At 38.2% G+C, this 14126-nt stretch overlaps 1 protein-coding gene and 1 long non-coding RNA gene across 2 annotated transcripts; one reads left to right on the top strand and one right to left on the bottom strand.

The window, feature by feature from the left end:
* Window positions 1-246: 246 nt before the first annotated feature.
* On the bottom strand, window positions 247-3527 carry LOC104087261 (uncharacterized). The gene is made up of 4 exons (XR_684253.4): window positions 2390-3527; window positions 1280-1348; window positions 1055-1162; window positions 247-922 (listed from the first exon to the last, which is right to left on the bottom strand). It is a non-coding gene; the product is annotated as an uncharacterized lncRNA (long non-coding RNA).
* Window positions 3528-4325: 798 nt separating this feature from the next.
* On the top strand, window positions 4326-4820 carry LOC138907107 (secreted RxLR effector protein 161-like). Its single transcript, XM_070197279.1, has one exon. It carries the CDS (start codon window positions 4326-4328, stop codon window positions 4818-4820), a length of 495 nt encoding a protein of 164 aa, XP_070053380.1.
* Window positions 4821-14126: the final 9306 nt, after the last annotated feature.

Raw genomic sequence — 14126 nt, 5'->3', positions numbered from 1 at the left:
TGTATGGGAAGAGGTGGAACCGATTACCAGACCAAATAAAGTGCTGACTAATCTAGGTTGACCAACTTCAAATTTCTTAGGAGTAAACTAGAACCTAAGGGAATATGATTGAACATAATGAGATGTGATAAGATCTAAAATTGGACTTCATAATCCAACAGGTCTAACAAGAACATGAAGATTAAAAGCTGAATAGGATAAGTGGATTGAATGAAATTATGTAATTCAGATCACCGACACAAAATATTGTCCAAGTGTTTGAGCAATTTTATTGTTGAATTCATATAGGCCCATAATCAATAGCTGACTAAAATGCAAATACACTATGATTTATGCTAGCTAATATCGAGAAATTCATCCAATCCATCTCGTTTACCACAATAAGTGATCAGCCAAAGAGAAGACGGTATACCACAAAGATAAAAGAGGAAGGAAACTACAAACAAGCATTCTCTAGACCACATACGTTTAAGAAAAAGACGAAAGAAAAATTCTTCTCACGCATTCAATAAAAAAAAATCAGATCATATCAAGCTTTACCTCATCAAACTTCGTGGCAAACAAGTTTAGCGAAGTGAGAATTCCTCCATTTGGCCCAAGATTGAATTGCTTCATGACTTCCTTGTATCGAACAGTGTCTCTAATATCAATATTTGCACCAAATGGAAGGGTCAAGGTGGGGAGTTCTTGGAGGGAGGGAGCCGAGGGTCTATCGGAAACAGCCTCTCTACCCCAGGGTAGGGGTAAGGTCTGCATACACACTACCCTCCCCAGATCCCACTAGTGAGATTATACTGGGTCGTTGTTGTTGTTGTTGTTGGGAGGGTCAAGACGGCAGGATCAAGGTTCAAAACATAACCCCGCATATTGGATGCCATTGTGTGGAAAACAAGCCGATGGAGAAACGTTGTTTTACCACTACCTAGTCATCAAATTAAAACAAGTTCTATAAGTTCAACCCTTCAACATAAAATGAAAAAAAAACTTGGGCAATACTTGTGTTTAACCAATAGTATATATATCAACTCCATAAGCCAAATAAACAGGACTTTACCAGCCATCCCAACCACTATGATAATGATCGGTTTTTTCTTGAAAGTGGAGGATGATCCCTCGATATTAAGCTTTTTCATCGAGTTAGATATGTCATCTTTCCCTGAACCTATGACCAAACAAATTAGGAAGAAAAAAAGAAGAATATTAATCAAGGCTTAGCTTCTTCTGTTGTACAGTGGTCATTCTGAAGAATTGTAAAAGTAATCCAAATTAGGAATATTACCTTACTGTCAACTTGCATCGAACCCTCAACCTCTTCTGGTACCTTTGAATCAATCTCCATTCAGGATATCTGCTAAATCAATGAGGTCTTCGGTCACCCTCAATGTGATTATTCCCCCAATTTAAAATAACTACGATTGTATCAACAGTAAGAGCACAAAGGAAGCTAGCAAAGATGGCGATAATTAATAAATGTAGGAACATCACGAAAACCCTGCATCAAATTCCATGAGGATGCTGCCGAAGGCTAATTGTTTTCAAACTACAGTGGATAATTCTTTCTTCTTCTTCTGGTTAAGCAAAAAGCCCAAACTAATTTTAACTTTTGATAAAGCTCAAGCTAGTGATATTGTTCTCAAGCTAGTGATACTGTTTTCGAACTAGTGCAGAAACTTCTCAAATTCCATGCAGAACATGACATAAATTGTCTCAACAGCACTGCATCAGCTTTAAACGACTAAAGAAAAAACATAGTGTCGTTGGGCTACGATTCGGGGCACTCATCTTTTCATTTTATATACACAAATGGATTTAAAAGAGTTAGTAATAATTATGACAACCTAAAGCAAAATATAAACTTTAATCATCTCTAAATGGCTAGATTGCTTCCCATGTTATGTTGAATACGGACCCCATTCTAATGGCAGTTCAAGCTACGATAATCAGAACAATAAAAGATTATAGTAAAAAATACTTTTAAGTAAACACAAGCCACGAATAGAAACTCAAATAATAACCCGACAACATAGAGCACCTTTTAACACCCCATTCTATGAAGATACTCAAAAATTAAAAAAAAAACCCGTATTGAAGCTCATTGAAGAGCAAATAATTTAGCGGAAAATCATTTGAACAACTACTGAAACTCAAATGCCAAAAGTCTTCATTTTTTTTTCTAACTTATATGTCAATGTCATCAGCTCGGCGAACAAAGTCCGCAAGTTTTTACAAAATATTCACAACACAAACTAACAATGGCCAGAGACAGGAAGTTTTTGGGACAAAGCTAGATTTATGCAAGGCAGCAAATAAATTTCAATAGTACTTTTACTTTTCCCAGAAAATCAATGATGTAAAAACTAGTTATCTTGGTGGAACTCGAGCAACTTACTGAAATTGGTAGGGGAAGACACGCCGGAGTGGAAGCAATGGATGGTTTTGCTTTTTGACGGGAGGGAGAATAAGTTTACACTATGTTTGGATCATTGTTACCCATCGTTTTATAATGTATTGTATTGTATTGTACTGTATTGTATTGTATCGTTTTATGGGTACAATGTTTGAATAGATCGTATCGTTTGCTGTTGTTAAATAACATTTTTGTTATTTGGTTTGACTGTATCGTACTATACTGTAACTGATAGGTTCACTAAAATACCCCCGATTGTTTAAATAAAATTTATCAAGAATTACACTCCCCACGGTGTGGGATAATACTGGGTATGTTGTTGTTATCAAGAATTACACATAAAAATAATTTAAGAAAATATCTTTTTACTAAATTATCATTAATTACGTAGCTTGGAAACAAGAGCAAAAACCTGGAAAAAAAAAGGTTAACTAATATTAGCAATAACAAAAAAAAATTAAAACGATGGAAAGAGACAAAGATCAAACGTTGGATAAATATAACGGGGCAAGCCAACTTTAGAAAAAATTGAAGAAGACAAAGTAGGTCAATAGGTTGGAGATTTGGAGTTAAAATAAAAAAAATTAAATGATAAAATAGAATTATGGAGTAATAAGTAAGGGCATAATTAGAAAAGAAAATAAGAAACGATCCCACCACACCAAATCGATTATTTCATAAAATGGGGCTTTTGGTTGTTCCGGAACAATGCATTTAACAATACGATACAATCGATTTTAAATAAATCAAAAAAAACATTGCTTTAGAGAGAAAGAACATGAAGTAAATACTTTGTTATACTTAAAAAAACGGGGGAAAAAAATAAGAAAGGAAAAGGTGAGAATGAGCCCCAATAATATTAGGTCGGAGAAATAAACAAAAAACATTAGTAGTTGCATGTTTGCCCAAACCTCTATCATCAGCTTATTTTAAAAAGTAATTTTCAAAAATATACTTTTTTAGGAAGTAATTTATATTTAGTTAATCTATACTATATTAAAAGCAGGAAGGCCCTTAGCGAAATATCGTTCGCCTTTTTTACCCTTTAAAAATAAATTTCATACTAAACAAAATAGTCATTTGATTATTTTTCTAATATTTAGGACTTCAAAATCAACTAATATTCCGCTTATTAAATCTTTCCTTATTTGGATGATGTAAAAATTCCTAATATTCAGGACTTCAAAATCAACTAAATTCCTTATTAGGAATTTTTACATCATCCAAATAAGGAAAGATTTAATAAGCGGAATATTAGTTGATTTTGAAGTCCTAAATATTAGAAAAATAATCAAATGACTATTTTGTTTAGTATGAAATCTATTTTTAAAGGGTAAAAAAGGCGAACGATATTTCGCTAAGGGCCTTCCTGCTTTTAATATAGTATAGATTAACTAAATATAAATTACTTCCTAAAAAAGTATATTTTTGAAAAATACTTTTTAAAATAAGCTGATGATAGAGGTTTGGGCAAACGTGCAACTACTAATTTTTTTTGTTTATTTCTCCGACCTAATATCATTGGGGCTTATTCTCACCTTTTCCTTTCTTTTTTTTTTTTTTTCTCTGCTCCTAATCTGTGTATTTATCTGGTGGTTTATGTTGATGATATTATTATTACTCGCAATGATCAGGATGGTATTACTAATCTGAAACAACATCTCTTTCAACACATCCAGACTAAGGACCTTGGCAGATTGAAGTACTTTGTAGGTATTGAGGTCGCTCAGTCTAGTTCAGGTTGTTATTTCACAAAGGAAGTATGCTTTAGACATTCTTGAGGAGACAGGAATGATGGGCCGCAGACCTGTTGACACTCCTAGGAATCCGAATGCTAAGTTTCTGCCAAGATAGGGGGGAGCCTCTTAGCAATCCTGCAAGATATATGCGGCTGGTTGGCAAATTGAATTACCTTACAATGACTAGACCTGACATTTCATTTCCTGTGAGTGTTGTAAGTCAGTTTATGGACTTTCCCTGCGATAGTCATTGGGATGCAGTTGTTCGCATTCTTCGGTATATAAAATCAGCTCCAGACAAAGGACTACTATTCGAGGATCGAGGCCATGAGCATATTGTTGGATACAAAGATGCTGATTGGGCAGGGTCACCTTCTAATAGACGTTCCATATCTGGATATTGTGTTTTAATAGGAGGTAATTTCGTCTCTTGGAAAAGCAAGAAACAGAATGTAGTTGCTCGATCTAGCGCAACATGTGAGCTAGTTTGGATCAAACAATTGCTCAAAGAATTAAAATTTGGAGTAATCAGTCAGATGGAACTTGTGTGTGATAATCAAGTTGCCCTTCATATTGCATCAAATCCAGTGTTCCATGAGAGTACCAAACACATTGAGATTGATTGTCACTTCATCAGAGAAGAATCTCAAGAGATATTGTTACAAAGTTTGTGAAGTCAAATGATCAACTTGCAGATATTTTCACCAAGTCCTTCACTGGTCCTCGTACAAATTATATATGTAACAAGCATATATATAATTTATATGCACCAGCTTGAGGGATAGTGTTAGAGTTAGTTCATGTATAGTGTCCCACATTGATAAAGAAGGCTTTAGGTATATGTAAACATTGTATATAAATAGGGCTATTGTAAAACACTTAACATATATCAATAAAATATTTCTCCTGTTCCTTTATTTCTCAAGGAGATTACCCACCAAACTTACTAATACATTTTTATTCATAGTAGGGGGGTCAGAATTTGGACAACTAACAGTAGTTCTACCGGTTGGAAAAATCATCCGCAAGGAGGCAATCCATGAAAACTAGTTAAAGGAGGGATCAATAATTTTATTTCACGGCCAGGTCATTTTCTAGTTAAATTTTCTCCCTCCGACTCAAATTGAATGTCCACTTTCCTTTTGTTGGTTGTTAGAAAGTAATGCGAATTTAGATAACAAATGTATATACACACAAATAATGAAATCAGATCCCCATTTCCTATTCCTATAGAAACTGTCTCCTCCATCCTAAAAGATTTAGGAAGTAACTATTGACTCCAAAATACTCCCTGCTTAACTTTGAAAGTCACATATTCCCTTATTTAACATTTGATGATACATCCTTCTGTATTGGTGGAAAAAAGACATTACACGTGGAATATTAGTAAGCTGACGAAGCATGACGCGTGGAACAATAGCATAGTGACAAGTGGCACTCTCAATTAATAGAATTAAGAATATAAGGAAGGTACAGGGGAAACACCCACGAGACAGTACAAAACAGAGGATCGGGCCTGACAGTTGTCAAAGAAGAGGCGAGAACGGAATGAATAAAGGTAAAAAAGAAGGGAAGATACACGAACCAGAAGTAAATAAGGGGAATCAGAGCCGTTATAAGGCATTTATAGCTACAAATACGTCAGTTATGGTTATCTATCATAACGGGCAATCAATACAATTAATGCTCATAATGAATTCGAATTAAGTGGGGAAAACGTTATGATTGTACGCCCCTATATAAAGATAAAGAATTTTATTTGTAAGGACAAGTTCCAAGTACTACTGAAATACATTCTATAATTCTCTGCTTTATCAAAGTTATTTTTTGGTTAAACAAATTGGTTCCGTTACCGGGAATCTGATAATCTTTTCACTTTCCAAATTCTTCTTTCTGACAACCAACTATGTCAACTGTTAATGACAATAACAAGCTGAACCCACATGAGGGAACTCCACCACTCCTCTCTCCAACAGGATCCCCTCGTCAGTCCCGTGAAGGATCACCTGAAAGATCTACATCACACGCTAATGACCAACAAGGGGACGAACAAACTGTCGAACAGGACGCTTTAAAGCAATTGATTGCAGAACACGTGAATAGTGCTCTTCAAGCCTTTGTTATGGGATTGCCTAATGCGCCACAAACTCCTCCACCGGTCAATACAACAACTTTAGAAAACCCACGCTCGGGGCTCGACAATTCTGGAAGTGGAGGAATTCCCAATGAATCTCGTGATGGGAGGTCAGGTAAACCAAATAATTCTGATTTACAAAGTTTGGTACTAACTTTGCAGAAACAGTTGAAAGAGCAAAATGACGCATAGAGCAAATACCTGGCGTACCACCCGTGATTAAAGGGGTAGATATTGATAAATATTCACAACAACCCTGGAAGCCAAGTGCAGCTCCTTTGCCAATTCCTAAAAAGTTTAAAATGCCTGATATTCCAAAATATGATGGAACAACTGACCCTCGATATCACGTAACTGCGTTCACAACTGGCGTGAAGGGCAATGATTTAACCAAGCAGGAAATCGAATCAGTTTTGGTTAACAAATTTGGTGAAACACTCACGAAAGGAGCATTAACGTGGTATTCTCTTTTACCTGAAAGCTCTATTGATTCTTTTGCTGAGCTTACTGATTCATTCATAAAAGCACATTCGGGAGCTCAGAAAGTTGAAAAAAGGATGGAAGACATCTTTAAGATAAAACAAGGAAATACAGAATTATTCAGGGAGTTTGTGGATAGATTCCAACGGGAGAGGATGATGCTACCACGAGTACCTGACAACTGGGCAGCTATGGCATTCGCAAGCAATCTAAACGAGAAAAGTTCAGAAGCCACGAGGAGACCGAAGGAAAGTTTGCGAGAATTTCTAGCAACAACGTAGAAACGTGTACATCACGAAGCTGCGGATAGAAGAAGATACGGTTGCACAGCCAAGGGTTGATGAAAGAGCAGAATCGAGACGTTCAGAATCAGAAAAAAGAACCGAAAAAACAGATATGAACCTTACATGGGACCTGCAGGGCGAGATTCTCGGTTTAAACAAGAAAACATAAGATCTGAATCGAGATCAAGGCAAAAAGATACGGGCTCTTCATCTAGATTCAGAAAGGAACGGGATGCACGAGGCAGTGACTCCAATACACATGCGAAGATCAGAGATTTCAGTTTTAGCGTCAGTACCTCCGAGTTAGTAGCTGTTTTAAGAGGTATGGGAGATAAGGTGCGATGGCCTAAATAAATGAGATCAAACCCGAGCAAAAGAAATCCAGATTTCTGGTGTGAATTTCACAACGATCATGGTCATAGAATAACAAATTGTAGATTACTACAGGGAGAAGTTGAGCATTTGTTGAAGCAGGGTTATTTAACTGACCTGTTCAGCGAGAAAGGTAGATAATCATATATGAAGAATAGACAAGAGCCTCCGAAACCCCCGTCTACAAAAAGAACGGTCAATGTAATAACCGGGGGAGATGAGGTCAATGGTGTGACATATACAGCTGCAAAAAAGACGTCAAAAGTCACGGTCACTCATGGGAAGCGAGTTCGCCAAGTCTTGGATGAAGACAGTATAACATTTGATGATGAAGATGCGGACGACTTGATAATTCCTCATAATGATGCATTGGTAATATCTCTACTTGTACACGATACTAACGTTAAACGAGTTTTGATTAACCCAGGTAGCTCCGTAAATATCATTTTACTAAGGGTGGTGAATGGAATGTAAGCTAACGACAAGGTGATACCAAAGGCACGGTCTTTGTCTGGATTTGATAATTCAAGCGTTATCACAAAAGGGGAAGTAGTGCTTACCACGTTTGCAGAGGGAGTTATCAAGGATACAAAGTTCCAGGTGATAGATGCAGACATGTCTTATAATATAATTCTAGGAAGACCATGGATTCACGATATGGATGTTGTACCGTCCACATTGCATCAAGTAATTAAATTTCCTTCACAATAGGGGATTCGACAAATCCGTAGAGATCAACAGGCTTCTAGAAGTATCAATTCAGTGGTGGTTACAAGCACAATGAACGATGTTGCAGACGAGAAATAGCGACTACAGAATTCAGTTGAGGATGTAGTAATACAAACCTCAACTGAAGGCAATCCAGGACAGACAGATGTTGATTCAAGACCCGATGTTATTCAAGATGTTAGTTTACAGATATATATAGTGTAGTCTTGTCCCACATTGGAAGAGCAGTAATATATCCTTGTAGTGTATAGCTATAAATAGCGACCTCTTGTATTGTATTTATCATCCAATATCAATAACATATTTTCTCTCGTGCCTTCTCACATGGTATCAGAGCATTAGTAAGAAAAGATCGCTGTGCGTCATTCCGGCGTTAAGCGGGAAGAAAGAACTTAGTCATCGTGCAATTTTTCCGGTGCCTAAGGCTTGTCTAACTGAAAGTCACTTTCTGTCGGTGTTGTGCTAAAACCAACACCACCATGAGGTAGATCACCCTCCAACGCCCAACCCCTGAAATTTTATCCGGCAGAAAAGCAGCCACGCTCCTCCACGAGCCGGCAACAACTTTTCCGGCGAGGGTTCTGGCCATTTTTTGGCGAAGCTTCTTCAGGACAATGTGCTCTCCTCAAAATTCCGAGCCTACCCATCTAATTCAAATCTAATTCCGACCATTTTTGTATTTTTCCGGCGTGAACAGTGACTTTTCCGACCATTTTTTGAAAATATTTCTTCAGGACAGCTTGCTCGCAAGGGAATTCCGAGTCTATCCATCCTGATCATTGTAGCGATATGGGAACCGATGCTTTGAATAGTCGGATGGTTTCTTTAGCAGATTATATTGAATTCTTTCAGTACAAAGCATGTAAGCAGACATCTTCTGAGATAGCTTCTGTTGTTCAAACAGGTAATGGCGTGACTTGTTTCTCCCAATCTTCATCCTCTGAGTCTTGGGTCATTGATTCAGGTGCATCAGATTATATTTCTGGTAACAAATCTCTTTTCACTACTATTTCGTATTCTCAATCTCTTCCAAAAGTCACAATGGCCAATGGGTCTCAAACCATGGCAACTGCAATAGGTCAAGCAAGCCCACTTCCTTCCTTACCTTTAGATTCAGTCCTTTATGTTCCCAATAGTCCTTTTAATCTCATAATTGTTAGTCGCTTAGCCAAATCACTTAAATGCGCTGTTTTATTTCTTGATGACCATGTTTTTATACAGGAACGCAGTACGGGGCGGATCATTGGTACCGGACGTGAATCAAACGGACTTTATTACCTTATCCTTGCTAAATCACATGGACTCACATCTTGTCTTCCTTCTACAACTTGTCCTGTTACTGATTCACAAGATTTATTACATAAACAGTTGGGACATCCCAGTTTGTCAAAATATCAGAAAATGGTATATGGTTTATCTCACTTGTCAGCTCTAGAGTGTGAGTCATGTCAGCTCGGTAAGCATACTCGCTCCCATTTCCCTCGACGACTTGATAATCGAGCAGAGTCACCTTTTACTTTAGTCCATTCAGATGTTTGGGGTCCTAGTCGGGTCAGTTCCACCTTGGGATTTCGCTACTTTGCCAGTTTCATTGATGATTATTCAAGATGCACTTGGATATTTTTGATAAAAAATTGATCTGAGCTGTTTTCTATTTTCCAAACCTTCCACACTGAAATTCAAAATCAATTTGGGGTTTCTATTCGCACATTTCGTAGTGATAATGCCCGAGAGTATTTCTTCCCCATTTCAGCAGTTTATGAAATCTCATGGGATTATTCATCAAACATCTTGTCCGTACACATCTCAACAAAATGGGGTAGCTGAAAGAAAGAATAGACATCTTATTGAAACTGATCGTACCCTACTCATACAATCTCATGCTCCGTTGCATTTTTGGGGGGATGCAGTTCTTACATCTTGTTATCTTATTAATCGTATGCCGTCTTCAGCTATCCAGAACCAAGTTCCATTCTCTGTCATGTTTCCCCACTTACCTTTGTTCTCTCTTCCACCCCGTATCTTTGGAAGCACTTGTTTTGCCCATAACCTTACTCCAAGAACAGATAAGTTAGCTCTTCGTGCTCTTAAGTGCGTATTTCTAGGTTTCTCGAGAACACAAAAGGGGTATCGATGCTACTCTCCTGACCTCCAACGGTACCTTATATCCGCTGATGTTACCTTCTTTGAAACCCAATCATACTTCACAGGTTCAGGTCATCACTTAGATATTTCTGAGGTACTACCAGTTTCATCTTTTGGAGATTCAGTCACTCCAGCTCCACCACCTACAGCTCCATTGTAGCTCCACCACCTATAGCTCTAGTACCACCACCTACAACTCCAGTTGTAGCTCCACCACCTACAGCTCCAGTTGTAGCTCCACCACATATAGCTCCAGTTCCTCCGCATAATCCAGTTCAACCTTCTGCAGCTCCACCACTCTTGACTTATCATCGTCGTCCACATCCAGCATCAGGACCGGGTGATTCACGCCCCACATTAGATTCTGCACCTACTGCGGACTTGTCTCCTCTTAGTCAACCAATTGCACTCCGCAAAGGTGTACGATCCACACTTAATCTTAATCCCCACTATGTCGGTTTAAGTTATCATCGTCTGTCGTCACCTCATTATGCTTTTATATCTTCTTTGTCCACTGTTTCTATCCCTAAGTCTACAGGTGAGGCACTATCTCATCCAGGATGGCGACATGCTATGATTGACGAAATGTCTGCTTTACATGCGAGTGGCACTTGGGAGCTTGCTCCTCTGCCTGCAGGTAAGTCTACTGTTGGTTGTCGTTGGGTTTATGCAGTCAAAGTCAGCCCGGATGGCCAGGCTTAAGGCTCGTCTTGTTGCAAAAGGATATACTCACATTTTTGGGCTTGATTATAGTGATACTTTCTCTCCCGTAGCTAAAGTAGCATATGTTCGTCTCTTTTTGTCCATGGCTGTTGTACGTCATTGGCCTCTTTATCAGTTAGACATTAAGAATGCTTTTCTCCACGGTGATCTTGAGGAAGAAATTTATATGGAGCAACCACCAGGTTTTGTTGTTCAGGGAGAGTTTAATGGTTTGTGTGCAGATTGCGCAGGTCACTATATGGTTTGAAACAGTCCCCTCGAGCTTGGTTTGGTAAGTTCAGCACAATTATTCAGGAGTGCAGCATGGCTCGTAGCGAGGCTGATCACTCTGTGTTTTATCGGCAGTTTGCTCCTAATCTGTGTATTTATCTAGTGGTTTATGTTGATGATATTGTTATTACTGGCAATGATGAGGATGGTATTACTAATCTGAAGCAACATCTCTTTCAGCACTTCCAGACTAAGGATTTGGGCAGATTGAAGTATTTTCTAGGTATTGAGGTTGCTCAGTCTAGCTCAGGTATTTTTATTTCACAGCGGAAGTATGCCTTAGACATATTTGAGGAGACTGGAATGATGGGTTGCACACTTATTGACTCTCCTATGGATCTGAATGCTAAGCTTCTACCTGGACGGGGGAGCCTGTTAGAGACCCTACGAGATATAGGAGGTTGGTTGGCAAATTGAATTACCTCACAGTGACTAGACCTGACATTTCTTTTCCGGTGAGTGTTGTAAGTCAGTTTATGGATTCTCCATGTGATAGTCACTGGGATGCAGTTGTTCGCATTATTCGGTATATAAAGTCAGCTCCAGGCAAAGGATTACTATTCGAGGATCGATGCCACGAGCAGATTGGTAGGTACACAGATGCTGATTGGGCAGGATCACCTTTTGATAGACGTTCTACGTCTGGATATTGTGTTCTAGTATGAGGTAATTTGGTCTCGTGGAAGAGCAAGAAACAGAATATAGTTGCTCGATCTAGCGCCGAAGCCGAATATCGGGCCATGGCTATGGCGACGTGTGAGTTAGTTTGGGTCAAGCAGTTGCTCAAAGAGTTAAAGTTCGGAGAAATCAGCAAGATGGAACTGGTGTGTGATAACCAAGCTGCTCTTCATATTGCGTCAAATCCGGTGTTCCATGAGAGGACTAAACACATATAGATCGACTGTCTCTTTGTAAGAGAAAAAATACTTTCAGGAGATATTCTTACAAAGTTTGTAAAGTCGAACGATGAACTAGCAGATATTTTGACTAAGTCTCTTACTGGTTCTCGTATTAGTTACATGTGTAACAAGCTCGGTACATATGATGTGTATGCACCGGCTTGAGGGGAGTGTTAGTTTACAGATATGTATAGTGTAGTCTTGTCCCACATTGGAAGAGGAGTAATATCTCCTTGTAGTGTATAGCTATAAATAAGGACCTCTTGTATTGTATTTATCATCCAATATCAATAACATATTTTCTCCCGTGCCTTCTCACACAAGAGCCAGAAGAAAATGAAAACATGAAGACAACTACTGAAGAACTCGAAGCTGTAGTGCTATTTAAACACTGGCCAGACAGAAAAGTTTACATCAGAGCAAATCTAAGCCCAGAAATGAAAGATAAGTTAATTGAATTTTTAAAAGCTAACGTAGATTGCTTTGCTTGGTCGCATTCAGATATGACAGGTATACCACCGGAGGTAATGATTATGAGGACCCATCATACCCACTTGTCAAGCAGAAGAAGAGGAAGCAAGGATCCTTCAAAAATCAAGTGATCCAAGATGAGGTACAAAAGCTTTTAAAAATTGGGTTGATACGAGAGGTGAAATACCCTAACTGGTTAGCTAATACTGTGGTAGTTCCAAAAAAAGAATGGGAAATGGCGAGTTTGTGTAGATTATACTGATTTAAACAAAGCTTGTCTTAAAGATTCGTTCCCTTTACCGCATATAGATCAACTAATTGATTCCACCGCAGGACATGAGTTGTTAAGTTTTTTAGATGCATATTCACGTTATAACCAAATAAAGATGGACCCACTAGATGAAGAAAAAACTTCGTTTATCACAGATAGGGGGACTTACTGTTATAAAGTCATGCCATTTGGTCTAAAAAATGCTGGAGCCACGTACCAAAGATTGGTAACTAAGATGTTCCAGGAACATCTGGGAAAAACTATGGAAGTCTATAGTGAGGATATGCTAGTCAAGTCAGTACAAGCCGGAGATCATTTTCAGCACATGTCAGACACTTCCAAAATTCTCCACAAATACAATATGAAGCTAAATCCAGAAAAATGTGCTTTTGGCGTGGCTTCAGGTAAGTTTTTAGGTTTCTTGTTTCTAACAGGGGTATTGAAGCAAATCCTGCACAAATCAAAGCTATTGAGGAAATACCGGATGTTCTCACAAGCAAAAAAGAAGTGCAGAGATTAACAGAAAGAATAGCAGCCTTGGGGAGGTTTATTTCAAAATCATCAGAAAAGAGTTTTAAACTCTTTTTAGTATTGAAAAAGCAAAATCAATTTGAATGGACTGGCGAATGCCAACAAGCCCTCAAGGACTTAAAATTATATTTGACAAATCCGCCCCTTCTAGCCAAACCAAAAGACGGAGAAAGGCTGCTTATTTATCTTGTCGTGTCGGAAGTGGCGGTAAGCACAGTGTTGGTACGAGAAGATAAAGGTAAACAATCTACAATTTATTATGTTAGTAAATCTTTGTTAGATGTTGAGACTTGATATCCTCACTTAGAAAAACTCGCTTTAGCATTAATTATGGCATCTAGAAAATTGATACCTTATTTTCAATGTCATCCTATCTCTATAATAACTGCTTTTCCCCTGAGGAATATATTGCATAAACAAGAACTATCTGGTAGGTTAGTTAAGTGGGCAATAGAACTCAGTGAGTATGATATCATATATCAGCCCAGAACTGCAATAAAATCGCAGGTTTTAGCAGACTTTATAGCAGATTTCAGCACAAATTTAGTTCCTAAAGCAGAAAAGGAACTACAGGTATTTACCGGATTTAATCCAGGGATTTGGATTTTATTTACCGACGGTTCCTCGAATGTTAAAAAAGCAGGCTTAGGTATTTTTCTAATTCCGCCTTC

This window comes from Nicotiana tomentosiformis, chromosome 1, assembly GCF_000390325.3.
Source record: "Nicotiana tomentosiformis chromosome 1, ASM39032v3, whole genome shotgun sequence".
Lineage (NCBI taxonomy): Eukaryota > Viridiplantae > Streptophyta > Magnoliopsida > Solanales > Solanaceae > Nicotiana > Nicotiana tomentosiformis.
Note: the sequence above shows the minus strand (reverse complement) of the source record. Positions and strands in the feature narration are given on the sequence as shown.